The sequence below is a fragment of the Drosophila subpulchrella genome, chromosome 2L (assembly GCF_014743375.2).
Source record: "Drosophila subpulchrella strain 33 F10 #4 breed RU33 chromosome 2L, RU_Dsub_v1.1 Primary Assembly, whole genome shotgun sequence".
Taxonomy (NCBI): Eukaryota; Metazoa; Arthropoda; class Insecta; order Diptera; family Drosophilidae; genus Drosophila; species Drosophila subpulchrella.
The window spans coordinates 25,422,074-25,442,467 of NC_050610.1; the positions used below are offsets into that span (position 1 = coordinate 25,422,074).

The 20,394-nt window shown below is 47.2% G+C and overlaps 7 protein-coding genes across 13 annotated transcripts; 3 read left to right on the forward strand and 4 right to left on the reverse strand.

Moving 5' to 3' along the window:
* Positions 1-999: 999 nt before the first annotated feature.
* LOC119546723 (homeobox protein OTX1 B) lies at positions 1,000-3,587 on the reverse strand. The gene is made up of 3 exons (XM_037853213.1): positions 3,084-3,587; positions 2,177-2,442; positions 1,000-2,112 (listed from the first exon to the last, which is right to left on the reverse strand). Exons 1-3 carry the CDS (start codon positions 3,122-3,124, stop codon positions 1,355-1,357), a joined length of 1,065 nt encoding a protein of 354 aa, XP_037709141.1. The 5' UTR covers positions 3,125-3,587; the 3' UTR covers positions 1,000-1,354.
* Positions 3,588-3,773: 186 nt separating this feature from the next.
* Positions 3,774-5,408, forward strand: LOC119546649. 7 transcript variants are annotated; one of them, XM_037853096.1, is made up of 4 exons: positions 3,774-3,891; positions 3,991-4,606; positions 4,702-5,040; positions 5,098-5,408. In XM_037853096.1, the coding sequence occupies exons 2-4, from the start codon at positions 4,520-4,522 to the stop codon at positions 5,344-5,346; spliced, it is 675 nt and encodes a 224-aa protein (XP_037709024.1). In that variant the 5' UTR covers positions 3,774-3,891; positions 3,991-4,519; the 3' UTR covers positions 5,347-5,408. The 7 variants fall into 7 exon arrangements, with proteins under 7 accessions (XP_037709024.1, XP_037709031.1, XP_037709027.1 ...); XM_037853103.1 differs by having other exon boundaries at positions 4,702-5,034; XM_037853099.1 differs by having other exon boundaries at positions 3,787-3,891; positions 4,017-4,606.
* On the reverse strand, positions 5,393-6,537 carry LOC119546650. The gene is made up of 3 exons (XM_037853104.1): positions 6,342-6,537; positions 5,950-6,260; positions 5,393-5,895 (listed from the first exon to the last, which is right to left on the reverse strand). Exons 1-3 carry the CDS (start codon positions 6,397-6,399, stop codon positions 5,803-5,805), a joined length of 462 nt encoding a protein of 153 aa, XP_037709032.1. The 5' UTR covers positions 6,400-6,537; the 3' UTR covers positions 5,393-5,802.
* A 938-nt stretch (positions 6,538-7,475) lies between these two features.
* Positions 7,476-8,816, forward strand: LOC119546436 (inositol polyphosphate multikinase). The gene has a single exon (XM_037852705.1). The coding sequence runs from the start codon at positions 7,578-7,580 to the stop codon at positions 8,610-8,612; it is 1,035 nt and encodes a 344-aa protein (XP_037708633.1). The 5' UTR covers positions 7,476-7,577; the 3' UTR covers positions 8,613-8,816.
* Positions 8,817-9,125: 309 nt separating this feature from the next.
* Positions 9,126-13,615, reverse strand: LOC119546435 (splicing factor 3B subunit 1). The gene is made up of 3 exons (XM_037852704.1): positions 13,474-13,615; positions 12,602-13,299; positions 9,126-12,498 (listed from the first exon to the last, which is right to left on the reverse strand). Exons 1-3 carry the CDS (start codon positions 13,499-13,501, stop codon positions 9,196-9,198), a joined length of 4,029 nt encoding a protein of 1,342 aa, XP_037708632.1. The 5' UTR covers positions 13,502-13,615; the 3' UTR covers positions 9,126-9,195.
* Positions 13,616-15,715: 2,100 nt separating this feature from the next.
* LOC119547370 (protein Notchless) lies at positions 15,716-17,487 on the forward strand. The gene is made up of 4 exons (XM_037854190.1): positions 15,716-16,755; positions 16,816-17,166; positions 17,223-17,349; positions 17,412-17,487. Exons 1-4 carry the CDS (start codon positions 15,777-15,779, stop codon positions 17,422-17,424), a joined length of 1,470 nt encoding a protein of 489 aa, XP_037710118.1. The 5' UTR covers positions 15,716-15,776; the 3' UTR covers positions 17,425-17,487.
* LOC119547368 (pseudouridine-metabolizing bifunctional protein C1861.05) lies at positions 17,375-19,672 on the reverse strand. The gene has a single exon (XM_037854189.1). It carries the CDS (start codon positions 19,621-19,623, stop codon positions 17,521-17,523), a length of 2,103 nt encoding a protein of 700 aa, XP_037710117.1. The 5' UTR covers positions 19,624-19,672; the 3' UTR covers positions 17,375-17,520.
* Between the last annotated feature and the right edge of the window lie 722 nt (positions 19,673-20,394).

Genomic DNA, 20,394 nt, shown 5'->3' on the forward strand with positions numbered 1-20,394 from the left:
TAAGAATTTTAAATATTTAGGAAAAACCTGTTTCAAGCCATAAGGAGGGTGTTCTGAAATAAATGATATCAGAAGTATATAAAGGTCTCAAAAAAATGGTATTCTAAACTCCAATTAAAAATTTAAAGCTATGTGCAAGCAACTTAAAACTCTCAATATTACACAAAAGTGTATTTTAATATTTAAAGTTTTAAAATGGTTTCTTCAGTTCTTAAGGCATTATTATTTAAATTGCCTATAATGATAATAAAAAATAGTTTTAATCTTCAACTTAAAACACTTTCGTTATTATTAAAAAAAAATAAAAATACAAAAAATAAATGATTCCACCCTGTACCCAAATTTGTTAACTTTTATTATATAAAAGAATCGTTATATAAACCCACTTTTCATTGCACATGTCTCGAAAAATCTATGTTGTATATATCTGGTATCTCTTAATTTAAATCCAACTTCGCCACTCCTCTGTTGTCCGCCCACACTAAGCCCTCATCTGCTGCGAGCTTTTCCTTAAGCCGAGGCGGCTTTTAAATGGAGTGTAGGAGTCCTTCGTTAAGACTGCTTAGGATCAGGTTCCGCAGGGGTCCACGTTAATAACAGTAAATGGAAATTACAGCCAGCCAGTGGGATGGTCCGAGGTTCAGGGGCTGGGGCTCTTCAGCAATTGTTAAAAAGCAAAGCAAATGTTATTGCCGAACAAACAGAACTGAAACCCGAAATCCATTCAAATCGCACAATTAGTTTGCCTCTAATCCGAGCCACAAATAAGGCGTGTGCAGGAGGGTAGGGGCGTGGCAGGAGCGTAGGGGGACCCATTGTTGGGCACACACATGCGGAATCCATAAAAGCCAAAACAGAACCTGGCCAAAAATGGTAGCCGTACTCGTAGTTAAGGACCCATTTCGTCTCGATTTGAATGTTTCCTCTCTACTCACTTTTCGAACTTAACACTGCGCCAAATGTTCTCAATCAAAAAATGTTTGTCTTCAAATATTATAAATATTTAGTCATTAATTTACAGATTCTCTTATGATAAACAACGTTTTCATGGCTGGAATTTTTAAGATTACACTAATCTAGAGAAATTTCAAGGACTAAAGTAATCTGTTAGAAAATCTAAGCTTTAATATTAAAATTTTTTAAAGTATTTGAATTCAAGTGTGGCGACCTTGTATGGTCTTGAACTTGGGCATTAACATTGACTAGAAAACAAGAACAGAACTAGAACAGGCTTCACACTCCATTTCCCCCTATATCCACCAACATTTCCACCACAAGATGGAGCAATTTAAATTAAAGCTACAATTGGATTAAGTTTACGTTTAACTAAGCAAAGAATTCACCTAAGTTGGATTCACAAAACGTCGCTAGTGATGACACCGCCGCCCACTGGCCCACCCTCATGCTGCTGATGATGCAGTTGCTCCACAAGATCAGCGATTCCCTCGACTCCAATGCTCAAAGAGGGCAGCGTCTTGTCCAGCACCAAAAGTGAGGGGGGCGTCTTGGGCTCGCCCTCTTCCATTCCAAACGCGGACATGCCGATCCCCTCGAGACACAGTTCATTAGCGGACCCGACCAGCTGGGAGTGACCCACATATGGCTGCATCTGGGACTGCTCCATGCTTAGAATGCAGTCCGCCTTGAAGCTGTCGATCGTAAACTGGTCCACGTCCACGCTGAGGAACTTCATCTCGTCGTAGGCGGAGGAACCATCGGCCATGTCCAAGTTCATGGAGGCGGCGAACTCGAGACCCTGATGATGCTGGCCATTATGCTGCTGCTGCTGGTGGTGGTGAGGATTCGAGTTCTCATGGTGGTTCGGATGGATTTGAAGCTGTTGTGGCGGGTGCTGCTGCTGGAGGTGATTCTCTGGGTCCATCTGCGGTTGTGTCTGCGCTTGCGTTTGAGGCGGAGGATAGGTGGACCACTCCATCGAGAGACCACTGCCACCTCTTTCCAGTCCCAGGTGGTCAATGTTGAGATTGAGGAATATATTCGGTGATAGCCTGGAGGGCGACATGGCCCCTGTGCCATAGGAAGCCTTTAGTTCGTTATCCAGGGAGTTCGAGGATTGCGGAGGGGTGTCCGGCAGTAGAGTTCCGCCGCCACCTAGAATAAATGGAAATATATACTTGTTCTGTAGGTAAAACTTGAAGTCCTTTGTGCTTCCTACCCAACGCACTGTCCAGTTGGCCGAGCACAGCACTATCGTCGTAGGCCACATCGAGATCCAGCGCTCCCTCCTTGTACTCGCCGCCCAGACCACCGATCTTCTCCTGCTTGCGCCACTTGGCCCGCCGGTTCTGGAACCACACCTGCACCCGTGCCTCCGTCAAGTCGATCCGCACGGCCAGCTCCTCCCGAAAAAATACGTCCGGATAGTGGGTCCGCTGGAAAGCCCTCTCCAGCTCCTGCAGCTGCAGGGTGTTAAATGTGGTTCTGCGGCAAAAAGTTTAAAAATATTTCATATCAATTAATCGATCTAATAACTTGTCTTTAAATAGTGATGATATGCTCAAATTTATAATATTTGCTAATTAAAATATATTATAAATGATGTAAAGATGTGCTCAATAAAAAACAATCTGGTTACATCAAAGTAAGTTATATATATAATATGTGGCAAGGTGGATCAATCAATTTTCGTTTAAATTAGTTAGGACATTTTCTTTAAAAAAATGTGTCTCAGAAGATTCGACTGTTTTTGGCAAGTAAATATCATCATACATCTTTAAAAAATATGAAAGAAATGAATATAATTTTATTTTTTAGATGCTTTAGCTTCAATGGCATTTTTATAAAACGTTTGGAAGTAGCAATAACATTATAATAATATTATTTATAGGTAATGTACATATAAGTTGAATATTAAGGTCATGACAATAATATATTATATCCATATATAATATATTTTATACCTATCACCGAAATATGTATTCCTTTCCTTTGGGATAAATATTTAAATTTAACAAATCAATTTGGACACTACCCTTTAAAAATGTGAATATTATTCCTTTGTCATATTTCCGATCCTTTGTTTTTTACACCTCACCATATCTGAGTGATATCCCGATCCATACCTGTATCTCCTCTGCTTGCGCTTCATTGTGCCTTTGTCCATGCGAATCCTGAGTATGAAGTGTAAAGGTTTGGATGGATAGAGTGGGTGGCGATGTAGTGCCCGCTGAGGCTTGGATCTCGCTCAATCTCAATATCTCCCTCGAAGCGGATGGGGGTCTTCAAGCGCGTCGTGACATAGTCGCCGAGTGTTTTTCTATTTTTTAACGATTTTCGTCGACACTTCGAGGGCTTCGCGGTGCTGCTTCTTTTCGCTTTTCCGCTTGGACAAATTCCACGGCGGAAAAACTGTACAACAACAACGACGACGACAAAAAACGGATGAGGTCTCTCCAGGAAGGCAGCTGCACAGCTCAGCACAAATCCGCCACCAAAGGAAGCTGCATCTCCTCCGATTCCGTTTCCGTTTCCGATTCCCGACTTCTCACACTCGATTTTAGATTGCGATGTCAAATTGTCCGGCTGTGCATGTCAAACTATGTGGCACGGCAATGTTCTTGCCTCGACGACGCGAATTCGACTGAGGAGGATTTGGATTTCCACAGCGGACAGTGACAGTGCGTGCTGCCCGTCGACGGAAGCCGTAGAAGTCGCCCAGAGTCCACTGTACTCGTGGGCTCCCTACCAGCAACGGTCTATAAATGTATAAAGGTCTGACCCGGTCTAGTCTCTTGGGCAGTCGTTCTAGCCGGGCTTGTTATGCCAGAGGCGCTGCACCTGACCCAAGCTGGCCAAAATGGGAGACAAAGTGAGCTCATAGTTTATGGTGGCAGGAGCGCAGTTCATGGTGGTTCGGAGGATGTAGTTTAGGTACTTTAGATACGATTTTAACTATTATTTTATACCCTTAGACTTATCTTATCATTTTATAAGTAAGAATATTAGTTAAAGGAATTTTTAAAATATTAGCTAATGCCAATCGCTTGAAACCCCAGCAATCGGAAATCCGAAAATAAAGTGGCTTCCTCTACGGAGGGAAATTCCGGACAATGAAAATCCAATCGGAAATCCATCCTCTCCCTGAAAAGTATGCTGCAGCAAAAGTTTTCGGAGCTGTTTCGGAACCCAAAATTCCAAAAACCCACCCTGGTCAACGTCATCGATGGTGTGGGAAGGGGATCAGATTGCCCATTGCCTGTGTACAGTGTACACATGTCTGGGTCAGTGGGCTTCCTTTGGCCACTCCCGCCCCCAAAAGTTCTCCACCTCTGCCGGCACTTGAGGCCTTAAAGCCATTTCCCTATTGAAAGCAGCAAAAAAGTATAAATAGCCAAGGGACTCAACCCCATCAGCCACTTGAGCTTGGCGTGGTTTGCCATTGTTGTGGTGTCAACCGTTGAGTCCATTGTTCCATCCTGTCCAGGTGACGAACCGTAATGGATGCTGTTGCTCTCATCTCTGTCACAAAAGGTAATCCGAGAGGCGGCTTTTGTCCAGGATGGGTATAAAAGTTCGAGGACTCCTTGGCCAGGGCCGCAAAAGGAGTTCAACGCTGGACAGGCACAGATCGAGCAAAATGCCGTGGGTAAGTTCCAGCTGGATATATGGATAGTAAAACAAGGATACTGCAGATACATCTTAAACTTAACCGGAGAACAAATAACTCTTTTCCTCCCCAAGTTGCCCATTTCCATAACGGCGCTGGTGCTGCTTAACCTGACAAATACAGGGGACGCCAGTCTGTACTCCAGTGATGGAGGCTTCGAGGAGATGCTGGGTCTCAGGAGTTGCGAGCCCCAATGTCCGGAACAGCATGGGGAGGAGCAGCAATCCGATCGCAGTCCATCAAAGATGCTAAGTGCCCTTTTCGAATTCGGCCCGAGTACTCCACATCCCACGGAGATGGCGATGGCGATGCCCCACCAGCTGCCGCCCATGTACTACAACGATTTCTATGAGGACCTGCTGACCACCAAACGCAACGATGTCCACTCCGCAGGCTGCGATTGCAAAGTTACGGTTTGTTGGGATTCCATAAGCACCGATGGATGTTCACAGCTTTTCTTAATCCTCTAGAACGAGCTGGTGGACCTGGGCAGCATGCACTATCCGCGCTACCTGATGAATGCCGTTTGTGAATCGGGCTCCGGACGGAATCTGGCCAAGTGCACTCACGGATCCAACTGCCGGCCTCTGGAGTACAAGGTGAAGGTTCTCACACAGGGCACAGGGCAGACAGATCCAGCATACTCCTGGATGAACAAGGATCAACCGTGGCAGTTCAAAACCGTCACCGTAACCGCCGGCTGCTTCTGCGCCAAGTGATTGAAAGGATGTGGAGAACTGTCAATATGTGAATGTGGAATATCTATATATTAAAGCGCCAAAAAGACGTCAAAGTTGCTTTATTGCAGGGTGATATTCGATTTGGATCAGGTTTTAACTTAAATATGCATATTTTCGATTCTTAAAGTAGATTTTGAGCTGTCTCTTTGATAACTTATTTGAAACAATGTAAAAGATATGTCTCAAAAAAATGAGATTCGAACAAAACAACAAAACGGGCAAACAAGTTAAAACATATTTTTTAAAAAGTGTAAAATATTCGAGAGTGAAGTCAACTTCCCAAGGCTTTGGGAATTGTTTTCCAATTCTCCACGTTGAGTCAAGGCACTTGGACGAATTACTTAATAAATGGACGGTGGAAACTACTTAGCTTATGGACGGTTGTCAAGTTAATACAAAAATCGGAATGTGCGTGTGATGTCATAGCTTGCGAGGCTAAGAGCGTGGAATGAGCCAAGATCCCAGGCCTAATAGTGTAATGGACAGGGTCAGGCCGACTCCCAAGGCCTGCCGCGAAGGAGCGCCACTCTGTAACAAGATGAGATTAGATGGGGATCCCCATAGGTCATAGTTTCTACCCACAATCACAAAGTAGTTGCACCGATCTCCCTGGCAGCACTCGTTGCACGCCCAGTCCTCGTACCAGATGTGGGTGCAGTACAGCTGCATGTAGCGTTTCCGCTTGGACTGGCACTGCTCCTTGGTCATGCACCTCTTGGACACGTAGTACTGCTTCAGGGCTCCCTCCGAGAAGTACGGCTGGGATCCCCAGCGGATCTCCGTGCCGCAGACGTTTTCGAAGGGCTCGCAAGTCTTGATGGTGTTCAGGCACTTTTCCGTGTTGCCCGTCTGGTTGGAGCACACATAGCACTCCAGTCCGGCCACAAAGTTTACTGGAATTAGAGAATTGATTACATTTTTCATAACATTTATAGGTGTGGCCCAAAGTCGCGCTCCGGGGCTCCAAAACTCACCTTGCGAACACAAGTAAATGGCGGCGACTGCCACCAAAGCTATCTCCCAGGATTTCATATTATACCTTATTAGTTGATAGTAGATAAGCTTACGGTAATGTAAGGTAAATAAACGCGTTTAATTAACAAACAAAACCCAAAAAAACACCACTCCCAAAAAAGAACAACAAATTAGAGGAGCGTGCGTTTTGCAACACTACTAACAGCCACTTTGCAACACTGAACTTCAGGTAGTGCTGCCACCTGTGGCGCTTGGTGTATTTTAGCTTGCTACAAATTTAAATAAGGTAATAAAATACAATAATCTTATTAAAACATCCACCTCAAAACACTTTCAGTGCCTTTAACTTAATATTAGGTATGAAAAATGCACTTTACCTTTAAAACGGCTAACAAATTTAAGAGCTATCAAAATGTTCAGAATGTGTTCCCGCCAAAGGCATTGCCAGATTTGAAGATCAGCGAACACGTTCAACGATGTTTTAAGAAATAAATTAATTTAAAGGCTCAAGTTGAAACAAATAAAAAACAAATTAAATTAAAATACAAGAAATCGTCTTCTGGGAAATCATATTAAAAGACAGCTTATTAAAAAAAAATTATTGAAAATATATACTTACGGTTTAAGAAGTTCCCTGGTTAAAATCCACGGTAGTGAATATCTAAATATATATGTTAATACAGTTTGTAACTTTAATTATAAAAGCGTTGTTTATTTATGTACACCGCACCGATGTCGATAGTCGCCATGTTCCCATCGATATTTCTCCCCCGCTACTAAGTGCGCGAATCATTTTCTGCGTGAGATTTGCGGGCTGTTGTTTGCATTCTGTTGGCCGCGTATTTTTGGAAAACATCGATGTATCGATACATCGCCGATGTTATTTCCAGCAACAATATCCCAATATCCATCAACTTTTTCTCAGCAACAATATCCATCAACTTTTTCTCATCTTCCATTCTCATCTTGCATCTCGCTTTTTTACTGGCACTTACGCTGAGGCTGTCTCCCTTTTTCACTGACACTTACGTTGGCTTACGTTTTGGGAAGCATCTTGCATCTCGCTTTTTTACTGGCACTTACGCTGAGGCTGTCTCCCTTTTTCACTGACACTTACGTTCGGCCGACACTTACGTTTTCTTACGTCCTCCGAGAATGTTTTGATGATTTGAGCCGAATTTCGAATTTCGAGAAGTTGGACTGATGAAGGCGGACTGCACCACCGGCGGAAGCCAATGCGAAAAAAGTGCCCCATAAAGCAGCAACAACAACATTCAGTGGTGCTGCTCCAGGACTCCAGGACGAGACGACTACCGAACACCGACTTCTCCGCCGCCATGGCCAAGAGTGAGCAGGAGCTGCCCGAGGGATTCCGGCAGCTGAGGACGCAGGTCGCCGGCCACACATTCGAGGAGAGCAACGCGGAGGCAGTGGGACTCCTGCAGGATGCGAAGGCTGGGTGCGTCCTGAAGCCCCTCGGGAAGCCGGAGTGTGGCGAACGGGAGCTGCGCTTCTATGAGTCACTCGCCGCGGCAGCTGCTTCAGGTGATAATGACCTTGCCCTGCTCCGCGGTCACGTCCCCCGGTTTTACGGCCCCCTGAAACTGGTTGTGAATCGGCGCGAGCGCTCGTTCCTCCGCCTGGAAGACCTTACGCGTGGGATGCGCCAGCCGTGCGTCATGGACGTGAAGATGGGTAAACGAACCTGGGACCCAGCGTCCTCGCCCAACAAGCGGAAGCTGGAGGAGGCCAAGTACGTGCTGTGCAAGCAGAAGCTGGGCCTCTGCCTGCCGGGGTTCCAGGTGTATCTGCCCAACGAGGAGCATCCCAAGGAGACCACAATCCTGCGACACGGCAAGGACTACGGGAAGAGCCTGAACGTAGAGGGGTTCAAGCAGACCATGGCCTTGTTCTTCAATGCCAGCACAAGTGATTCCAAGAGCAGGAGAGCGGGCACCGAGGTGCTACTGAACGAAGTGCTCCGCCAGCTGCAGGAGATCCTCGCCTGGTTCCACCGGCAACGCCTGCTGCATTTCTATGCCAGCTCTTTGCTCATCTGCTACGACTACTCGAGATTGGGGAACCCACCGACGAGCCAGTCCCTGCTCAATGGCCACCGCCTCAATGAAGATGACCCCGCCACCTGGGTGCGAGTCAGAATGATCGACTTTGCCCACGTTTATCCTGCGGAACAGGCCCTGCCAGACGAGAACTACATGTTCGGCCTGCAGAGCCTGATAGAAGTCGTCCAATCAATACTCCACCGATGATGATCAAAGGGACCAAGACCACTCAAAGACGTAGTAGATGAACATGTTCCAATCTCATTGCAATGAGAAACTTTTGTATTATCGCCTAAGCCAAAAGATTAGTCCACAGTAGATGCCCACCTGTTGAGGATTGGGGAGCTACTCTAAACGTAGAATAAAACCCGGTTTTTTACAAATTGTTTATATTATAAATAAGGAACTTCATATCGAACTTATGAATGGAATGTTACTACGCAACTAGTTAGCGCCTCTTTTAAAAGAAATGACTAAGTCCGTAGGTTACCCCATCGATGTAAGAAATGGTTGTATAGATGATTCGTCTGCTTTATCTTCTTAAGCACATGCTTAAATACGAACAGTAAATAAACAACTATCTAATCTTTTTAAAGATAAATCGCTTGCGATTAAAAATATAGCAGGAAATATTTCTTGTAATGATTCAGGTTCAGATTACATGCGGCAGAAAATAAATCTGAAACAACCTTAGAAAGACTCATTCAAAAGAAAAACTTATTTGGTATAGTTTGGATTTATATATTTGTATCTTAGAGAATCCTACTGCTAGCCGATTAGCTATTAAAACTTAGAGCGTGTAGTCCAGTTCGTACCGCTCGTACTGGTTCTTCGGGTCGTTGGTGATCCGCGGATAGCCGGCAATCAGTGCGTCCTGACCTCCGATGTACAGCGAGTTGTAGATCTTCCAGTAGACGTCCCTCACTTTGCGAGCGGGATGGAAAAGTCCTTGTAGCGTGTATTGCAGGATCTTAATGGGTCCCAGAGACACCCTTAAACCATCGACGGAGTCCATAAAGGCCTGCACAAGATGGGGGGAGGTCTCAAAGATATTGGGCCACACGTAATTGAGGAGATGCGTCAAAGCATCCTCGCAGCCAAAGCCATAGACGCCCAAGGACATGTGCTTGATGGCGGAGCAGGCGGTTTGTCTGTGGACCAGATCTCGGTCCATTAGGGCATCTTCAAGGAGTGGGCAGACAGCATATATGTAATCCTTGCCCATTTCCCCGATGTATTCGAAGAGGAAGGAAAGGGACTTCAGAACACCGTTTTGAACGTTTAACTCGGGTACTCGGTATTCGTTCATCAAAGCAGGGAGCACAGTGAAGGGTCGACAGGATTCGGCCACAATGGCAATGGCCACAGTGGTGCACACGCGGTTCTGACGCTCCTGGACTTTTAGATTATTCAGCAGAGTAGCCAGCACGTCGTGGGGTCCAATTGCCTTGGCGATGTAACCAAAGGTGTTAACCGTAGCTCTCCTAATTGCCTTCTTGTGGGCCTTTAGCAACTCCAGAAGCTCAAAGCAGATGCGCATCCACTCGCGAGCAGACACATATTCTGGGCCTCGATCTGCAATTCGTCCCACCAAGTCAATGCAGTTCTCCTGCACCTTCTCGTGACGATTCTTTAGGATAGGTGTGAGACGGGGAAGTAAGTCCTTGATGGGAGGCGTCATCTTTGTCATGCCGATCACATTTACAATGGCCTTCAGGGCGCCCAGGATACTGCCCAATACTTCAGGGTACTCCTCACCAAGGTATTCGTACAGCACAACACCCAAATGTCCCATTAGCTTCTCCTCCTGGCAGGTTTTCATCACTACCGCTATTCTGGAGATCAGATCCGCCGCTTGCTGACGCACTTTCGCGGATTTGTTGTTCAATCGCCAAAGAATCGTACCGCAAATCTGTGGCAAATAGGGCTTCACTCGCTTGCCCAGCTGATTGACAATGGTACCAAAGCCATTCAACATCACCACGTCCTCGGTGGTCTGCTCTTGAAAGGCGTACAGAATGCCATCAATAAGCTGCTCCTCCAGGCGTGAATCAATGTCCGCTGCTCCCAGATTGCCCATGATCTTCTCCACCGTTTCCATCACCATTTTCCTGTACTGTTCATTCTCGTCCTTCAGGTCATCCACCACACGATTGATGATCTCAGAGGCGCCCACCTTGTTGGCAATCTCCACGGTGGTGTCTACCAGCTGGCGGTAGTTTCGTCTGTCCAGCGCCATGCGGTGGTTCCAAAAGAATTTGAAGAAGTGCGGCAGGATCTCCTCTTTGATGTACTGCGGCTCCACACCATCGGTGGCACAACATTGTTTCACCACCTTCAGGACGATCTTCTTCATTTCCTCATCCGGAGACTGGAACTCACGGATGAGGATCAACATCACTTCACGGGTATAGTAGTTAGCGTACTCGGCGTCCATCAGGGGAATCAGATAACCAATGGCCTTCAAGAAGGCGGCCAGACCTTTGCCTCGATGGGTACGAATACCCTTCCACAGGGGCTTCAGCACGGAATCGAAGGACTCAATGCCGTACGGAGTGGCTGCCTCCGCCAGAGCAGCAATGGCCAAGGCTGTAATTGTGCGCACCTTCTGCTGCTCATCCACCAATCCGTGCTCGATAATCTCCACCAATGCTTTAAGATGTGGCAATATAGCGCATCCCATGAGAATGGCTATCTGCTGGACAATCTTGATACCAGTGTGACGCGCCTGCCAGGATTTCTTCGACTTGCACACGGCTTTTAAGAAGGGCAATAGCGAGGGAATGCCCAATGCTGAGGCCACCACGGCAAAGGCTCGCGCTGTGGTGTTTCTCACATACTCATCGATGTTGTCAATATCCGGTCTCATGGTTGAGATCATGGTGGCCAACCCAGCAGCCTTGGCCAGATTGGAAATGATTTCCCTGCCTTCTATGCGAGCATAGTGATCTTCATCGATCAACAGAGGTTCTATGACCACCAAAATCTTGTGCACATAGGGTCGCACCAAATCGTCCAGTTTGTACAGAACACGATCGATAACCTTCACCAGCAAATGGCGCTCCTGATCCTCCAAAGTGGGCGACATAAGCAGCGGGAGGATCTGATTGAACAAGGGACCTGCTCCGAATTCTCTGGCTTTATCCGTAATCTGCCTTAAGGCCGACTTCCTCATGGGTGGCGAGCCATTCTTGATGGTCAGCAGCAGCTTCATAATCTTGCGCTCCTTGAGTTCCTCCGGGGACAAAGCATCTTCATTGACGTCTACCAGGAGTTTGTCGAAATACTGCGCATCCTCAGGTTTCATGAACGGGAGATTCTGTCCCTTTGGTTGGTTGTCCATGAACTTGGCATTCTTATCCTCCACTTGAATGAAGAAGCCAGCTGGAGTGCCAGCGATTGGCGTGGGTGTGGCCATCAGCTTCCTGCCGGGAGTGCGGAGTGGAACGTATCCAGCTGGCGGCGGTAGAATTTTGTAACCTGGCGGGAAGATTTGGTCCAATTCGTCGTCTGTGTAAGGCCTGTTTCTCTCGTCGATCTCCTTTTCCCAGCGATATGCCTGCAGCTGCTCGGGCGTCATGGCGGCCAGAGCTCCCGCCGAGGGAGTGGCCATGGCCATAGCCTTGACTCCAATGGGGGTGCTGCCTCCTGGCGTCAGCATGGGCGTAGCATGTCCTGGAGTTGCATGTGGCGTCATGCTTGGAGTCATGTTCGGGGTCATGGCATTTGCATTTGTGGGAGTAATGGCGGGCGTGGCATTCGATGGAGTTTCATCCCAACGAGAGCGACGTTTGGAGGCGCCAGGAGTGGACTCGATGGATATGCTTTCCACGCCGGCTCCGCTTCCTGTGCGATCTGGCTTGGGGGTCTCGGCCCATCCGCTGTGTCCGGGAGTCTCACGCTCAGTCTTCGGGGTTTCATCCCAGCGATTCCTCCTAGCAGACTTCTCGTGTCCAGGTGTCTCGTGGCCCGGGGTCATAGCGTGAGCCGGTGTAGCGTCCCATATGCGGGTGCCTAGTCCCGGAGTGGCTCCTGGAGTCTCACTCCCCTTGTGTCCAGGAGTCTCATCCCATCGATGGTCACCGGGAGTTTTCTGTGGAGTAAAAAAAAATGTTAATGGTCAGTATCTTTTCCAAACTTATAAAATTAGATGGGTAACCTTACAGGGAAGACATATTCTTGCCTCCAATACTCACATCTTCCCAAGTGGGCGTAGCGGCGCTGCTTGGCGTGGCCGCCTTTGCCGGGATAAAGCTGTCGCTGACAGTCTGGTCCCATCTGCCTCGCTTCCTGCCGCCGTCCTTGGGTGCAGCCAATTCTCCATTCGAAGCCGACGACGACGAGGAGGAGGCAGTCTTTACCAGAGTGCCCTCCTTGGTCTTCTCCTGGATTCTACGCCGCAGCTCTGTCTCCTCGCCCTTCAGCATCTGCTCCCGCATGATGTCCGTGTAGGTGCGGGAACCCACATCCGGGGTCTTTCCGCCCTCGGCGAAGGGATCCGCTCGCTCCGGGGAGATGATGATGCGACGCCGCTTCTGCCGGTACTCATCCTCGCGATCCGCAATCGTGGGACGCCTGCGATCTGCCATGGGATCCACATCCTCCTTGCCCTGGGTCACGTCCTTCAGCACGGAAGTGGGCGCCGTGTAGGTGGTGCGCTTCTGGGGCACCGGGAAGCCGTCGTCTTCGTCCTCGTCCACCTCCTCGGCATCGTTGGCCGCAATGGAGGTGTTGTACCCCTCGTACCGCCCCTTCCCCTTGGCCGCATCATCGTCGTACAGGTCGCTGTCGAAGAAGCCCCCGCTGTCCAGCAATCCCACGCCGGCCGCCGCGGCCGTGGTCTTGGCCAGCTCCGTCTTCTTCTCCTGGATCACGCTGATCTGTGCCTCGATGTCTGGAAAAATAAGCAAATGAATGAAAATAATTGATTTTCATGAGAGACCACCAGCCAGGTGAAACTAAACCGGTTGATCTGAATCCGGGACTGCAAATACTCCCGGTGGAAAGTGTAGTTCTCCGGTATAACCTATGACTGTGGTTTGCTACTGCATAGGTTTTTTTCACTTACCTTCATGTGTTCGCGGAATATTTTCCATTTTTGTAAAATTTTATCAAGACGCGTACATGAAAAATCTTTGGATTTCAGAGATGGGTTTTAACCGATAGATCGACAGTGGAGGCTTGAGTAGCTATTATCGAAATAGCTAACTAATATGGCGAAAAAAAATAGCTGAATTGCTTGTCAAGTCCACCAGATTAAAAAAAAAATCTTAAAAGTCGTAACAATTATTTTATAACTATCTGTCTTCTCCAATTTATTTTCTGACATTAAATGTATCGGAATATTAGCCATGCACCCCGAAGGGGGCGTAGTAGAAAGGTGTCATTGCGAAAATAAATAAATAAATATGTGCTTAACGATAAAGAAATATGCACAAGTTGTAAATTTAGCAAAGCTGTTTACATTAAGACTGATAACGATAGGCGAAAAATCGATACAACACTATCGACGACTCGTGAGTTCAGGAGTCGTGCAGCTTGGACAAGTCATGGAACTGGTTCCTTAAACCGGATAACTCCCAAATGAACCAAGGTTTAAATTTGAAAAGTTTGAGTGGTTTTTGGGCGAAGAGAGGCTTGAAAAAGTGAAACAAGCAAGGCGGTTCTGTTGAAAAAAATATTTAATATTAGAAGTCAAGTTCCTACCCAGTGAGTGATAAAAAAAATCCTTGTTCATGTGAGTGGAGCTTAAATATAAATATTTATAGAATATTCCGAGAGGGAAAAGCCTGGATCGGGAAAGAGACTTACGTAAGGAGAGACGAAGACCAGCCACCAGGAGGAGACCAAAATTTTCAACAAGAAAATTGGCCACTCATCCCCGGGTGGCCCCAGGTTTTTATTCGCCCCTTATATTTGCCACACAGAATTAGCAAAAGGTTCCCGAAAACTACAAGCGGCAAACAAATTCAACAAGCCGAAAATTAATACAAAAAAATTGAGACTGATGTTATTCATTATGTAACCCGCCCAAATTAAGTTATTCCTACTTATATCCATTCCAATTATTTTTTTATTTAACCTATTTACTTACATCAATCCAATATATATTGTTTATTGTATTTATTTATTTATATATATATATATATGTGTTCCCTGTAAAAGTTCGGTACCGTAGGTAGGATTATTAAATGTTAAAATTTAAGAAAAAATCGTGAATTATAATGTGAAAACGAAATGAAGTCGTGTGAGTAGAAATTCGTGTTGGGGGGTGAGATGAGTTAGGCGAAGTAGCACGATCCACAGAACAAAATTTGGGAGATGTGTCGAAGAGAATGTTGAGGGATACACTCATGGTTGGGAGGGACTCCAGGACCACGATAAGAGCTGTGTTGTCCAGTCCAGATGTTCAAGAAAAATCCGTCGTGAAATTGCCGTTGTCCGAGTTTGAATTTCCGTTTTGTTTTTTGTTGTGTCTGCTGCGTAGACAACATTGTTGGTTGTTCCCCTCCCTGGGATGTTCGTTGACTAGCCGGCATCTACACTGCGCGAAAAGCAGGACACGACATCTTGCGAATTCAGTTTTTTATATTCCGCGTGATTTCGACTTGCATTATTTTTGATTTAAAAAATATAAATCATTGAATAATTGGCTGTGTTCGGCAGAACATCATGATCACTGAATGCTAATGTATCAGTAATCAGTGATCAAGTTTGTTTTGCTGAACGCTTATGATACATAACGACTTTAAAAATGTAAAACACTTTACCTAAAAAACTACACTATACAATTTAAATGTCTTTTTAAATTGGTCCTAGTGAAAGGTTTTTGATATTTACTTAATAAGCAAATGTTTTTTAATTAAAATTGCGCTTGTAAAAACGATATCGGTTGGCACTGCAACTGTAGCATTGCGCTTAGCAATGGTGGGTACGATGAACTCAAAAAGGCATGAACAATTGTGAGGAATTCAACGTACTTGATGGTTTTTTAATTATGATAATGTTAATTCTAATCGAACAGGTAGCGAACTAATTGTACGCTCCTTTTTACAGATCATGATTCAAGAGTTTTTGCATAATTATAAGATAATGTTATTATCATTAGCGTTCAGCAGAACTAACGTAAGAATTCCATCAGTGATAAGGTATCATGTTGTTCTGCTGAACGCGGCTATTGCTATTCCTGAAAATCATATTTCGTAATTAAGTCATTTATTTTAGCGTATATTAAAATTTGTTTAATACAAAAATCGTGTTACGATATACACGGCAAATTAATCGATAGCTTGTGACTCGCTCACCACTAACGGAAAGTCGCGGCACGTGTTTATTTTTGTTTTGACCACTTCTCTCGAGGCTGCCGCGGAAATGTTGGCCAAAAAACAGAAAATGCAGGTGGAGACGGACTCAGAGCCCCAGGCCACGCCGCACACGATACAGGCGCGCCTCATTTCAGACACGGGGGAGGAGGCAGGGCCGCCCATCGACCTGCCGGCTGGGATTACCACCCAGCAACTGGGTCTGATTTGCAACGCTCTGCTGAAGAACGAGGAGGCCACTCCGTATCTGTTCTTCGTGGGCGATGATGAGATCAAGAAGAGCCTGGAGGACACCCTGGACCTGGCGTCGGTCGACACGGAGAACGTGATCGACATTGTGTACCAGCCGCAGGCGGTTTTCAAAGTGCGTCCGGTGACCAGATGCACGAGCTCCATGCCGGGACACGCGGAGGCCGTGGTCTCGCTGAACTTCAGCCCGGACGGTGCTCATCTGGCCAGTGGAAGTGGCGACACCACAGTGCGCCTGTGGGATCTCAACACAGAGACGCCTCACTTCACCTGCACAGGCCACAAGCAGTGGGTTCTGTGCGTAGCATGGGCTCCGGATGGCAAACGTTTGGCCAGCGGCTGCAAAGCTGGCTCCATAATCATCTGGGATCCGGAGACGGGCCAGCAGAAGGGCCGTCCCCTGAGCGGGCACAGGAAACACATCAACTGCCTCGCCTGGGAGCCGTATCATCGCGATCCGGAGTGCAGGAAACTTGCCTCCGCCAGTGGTGACGGTGATTGCCGGATCTGGGACGTGAAACTGGGCCAGTGCCTGATGAACATTGGCGGACACACGAATGCAGTGACAGCCGTGCGGTGGGGAGGATCGGGACTTATATACACCTCCTCCAAGGATCGCACAGTGAAGATGTGGCGGTCAGCCGATGGCATCTTGTGCCGGACGTTCTCTGGCCACGCTCACTGGGTGAACAATATTGCGCTGAGCACGGACTACGTGCTGCGCACAGGTCCATTCCATCCGGTCAAGGATCGCTCCAAGAGTCAACTCAACCTGAGCAGTAAGAATTTAATCTGTGCATTAACATCCTGTGGCGATACTAAAACTAGTTATTTTACAGCTGAGGAGTTGCAGGAGTCCGCTCTAAAGCGCTACCAGGCCGTCTGCCCGGATGAGGTGGAGTCCCTGGTTTCCTGTTCCGACGACAACACCCTCTATCTGTGGCGCAACAACCAGAACAAGTGCGTGGAGCGCATGACTGGCCACCAGAACGTGGTCAACGATGTGAAATATTCGCCGGATGTAAAATTAATTGCTTCAGCTTCCTTCGACAAGTCGGTGCGTCTGTGGCGCGCCAGCGATGGTCAGTACATGGCCACCTTCCGTGGTCATGTGCAGGCGGTTTACACGCTGGCCTGGTCGGCGGACTCCCGCTTGATTGTATCCGGTAGCAAGGATTCAACACTGAAGGGTAAGCACAGCATCTTATTTTTCTGCATTGGGTTAACCTATATTTTCCTCAATTAGTTTGGAGTGTACAGACCAAGAAGCTGGCACAAGAGCTTCCTGGGCATGCAGATGAGGTATTTGGTGTGGACTGGGCGCCGGATGGCTCTCGAGTTGCCTCTGGCGGCAAGGACAAAGTCATAAAGCTGTAAGTTCTTCAAAAAGAGTTCCTCGTTTAACAACATTAATTGGTTTAATTGCATCTTTCAGATGGGCTTACTAGACAAATCTTTATCTTGTACACTTTAAGAAAAAACTTAGGAATAAAGCTAAGGTCCTGAGTAAATGCCATCGTTCTTTTTGGTCTCCAAAGTACCATCTAAATGCTTTGCTGTTGGATGAGCTTGGCAGTTTGCTTGTAGCGACTTTCGAAGGATTCCTGATTTGAGTAGTAGGTCGTGGGCACAGCCGACTCGGATTGCAGGGCCTTTTCAGCGGCCACAAATCCCCCGGCTACGCACTCGTCCAGGGTGCAGCTTCGCAGCAGGGCAGTGATGAATCCCGCACAGAAACTATCGCCCGCTCCCGAGACATTGACAATGTTGTGGACCATTGGAGCGGCATAGAAGCGAGTACAGTGCGGTTGTGAGGATTTGCTTACGTCCAAGAGCAGCCTGGCATCGTTGTCCGCATCCCGTCGATAGCTTAGGAGCACCCCGTGGTCGCTCAGCGTGGCAATGATGCAGTTGAAGTGGCAGTCGATTTTTTTGATCATGGATTTGGCCTGATGCAGGAGTTCCGCCTGAGGCAGCTTGGTATCTGGATTCCATTTAACCGGCTCGCCAGTAATGGCCTCCGTAATGGTCTTCAGCTCCTGCAGATTCGGTTTGATCAGGCGTATGTTTTTGGTCAGCTCCGGCAGCAGTTTAAAAGGTTTCCCGGCTATGAACATATCCGTGGGCTCGAAAAAGACGGGAATCTTATACTTTTGCGCCTGCTGCAGGATGCTGGCCATCGCCTGCTCGGAAATATTGCTGTCCATGATGATGAGAGGAGCTTCCCGGAAGAGTTGATGGTGCGCCTGAAGGGTTTCGGGTGTAATGCTCTGGTGGATTTCCATGTTGCCCAGTATCAGCTTGCAATCCCCGAATTTATCGAAGATTAGAGAGCACAAGGAGGTGTTATGGCTGTCTGCCAGAATCAGGCCCCGCTGCAGTGCCCTTGGCATCATCTGGAGGAGTGTTTGTCCCATCTGATCGTTGCCCACGGCGGATATCAGGTTTACATCTCCGTAGAGTTTATAAATGCCCTCCGCGATGTTCCGACCAACTCCTCCAGCTGCCTGCTTAGCCACGGCTGAGTAAGTGGCTCCATCCAGTTTCATGTCGCGGTTGTGGTCGTCTACCGTAAAAGAGAGATCCAAAATGGAGGCTCCCACAACCAGAGGTTTCCTGTCGATGGATTTCTGGCTTGGATTATCCATTTTTGTAGAAACTTCACAAAGGGAAGCGGCAATTTGGGCAGCCACTTTGGCATTGTTTTTGATAAGGGCTATGTTGGACTTGAGACTCCTTCCTTCCGTGATCTTGGCTATGGCGGCGAGCAGAAATGGTGTCACCTCCTTGCCAGAGATTCCCTGGGCTTTGGCTTGGGCAGTTGCTTCCTGGATGGCCTCCTCAATTTTAGATTTGTCTGCAGCAAACTCCTCTGGGATAGGGACACCGATCAGCAGGCCCGACTCCATTTTTAGTTCCCGCCAGGATCGCAACAGTTCCGCCGCCTCTTGGGCATCGGTGAGGTTGTAGGGCACCGTGCAGCCGCTGTCCCTTGTGTAGAAATCTGGAAAGATGCCACCAGGACTGTCGAAACTGGCCACACACACGCCCTGCGTCTCCAGGTACTCGAGTGTGCGGGGAATGTCCAGGATGGATTTGACGCCGCTGCAGACCACGGCCACCGGAGTGCGTCCCAGCTCGGTGAGATCGGCGGAAACATCCAGGGTCTCGTGGCCATCGCGATGGACTCCGCCGATTCCACCAGTGGCGAACACCCGGATGCCCACTCGGTGGGCAATGATCATTGTGGCGGCCACAGTGGTCCCACCACTCTGTCTTCTGGACACCACAAAGGGCAGATCCCTGCGGGAGCACTTGATCACCTGCTCCCGGGGCTTCTTGGCCAGCGTGGTGAGTTCCTCGCGCGTCAGCCCCACCTTGATCCGTCCGTCCAGAATGCCAATGGTGGCCGGAATGGCTCCATTATGCCGCACTTGCTCCTCCACCGCCAGCGCCGTCAGGACGTTCTCCGGCATTGGCATCCCGTGCGTGATAATGGTGGACTCCAGGGCCACCACCGGCTTCTGGAGCTGCAGCGCCTGCCGCACCTCCGGGTGGAGCACGATGTGGTCATGCTGGCGGTGCAAACTCCGACGCACAAGTCGCACGGCGGGAAACGGAAACAGGACACATCTCCGGAGCAACATCGGAACCAAATCAAATCAAAACAATTCAAACGCACGCCTGCTGATCTACAGGTGCTGCGAAAGATTTCAGGGGTAGCGAATTATGGCAATATTTTATTTTTTTGTTGCTGGTCGGTTCGTTTTCGTCTAGTAATATCATTGAATATAAATATTTTTATTTTCCTAACATTTAATTGTTATTTGAATTTACCTAACTCTAAAAAATTCGTAATTTAATAGCTAGTTTCTAGCTAAAACAAGAGTTATCACCGCTAAACTCACTGCTTGCCTATAATCGCACTGCTTGCCGATAGACAGCTATCGGCCTTGGCTTAACCGCAAAATATTTGAATATCTTTATCTTCAAGAAATGAAGCAATGCAGAATTTCTTTTCATGAACTTGTTTGGATTTATTTTTATTATTATAACAGTGCTAAAACGTATGAAACTGAGTACATGCAAGCGTTACATTTTGAAATTATTTTAATGTATCTTTACATTTAACATTTTAATGAACTAATACTCTTTTCGTAAAAATTTTAGAAAATGACTGCTGGATCATTTTGGAACCAATATGGAGTGCCCATAAGAAGTTATAAATCGCCGCTCTGTCTTCTTCAACAACCCAAAAATGATAATAGAAGGAGCTTGTTAATCGTTATCTTTTTGGCATATCTAAATTTGAAAAAATCTAAGTGAACATAAAATAACAGCTTTAATTTTAAACCCTAATTTTATGCATCTGTCATAATACATATTACTTCGAAATTGGATATGCATTAGTGTCTAGA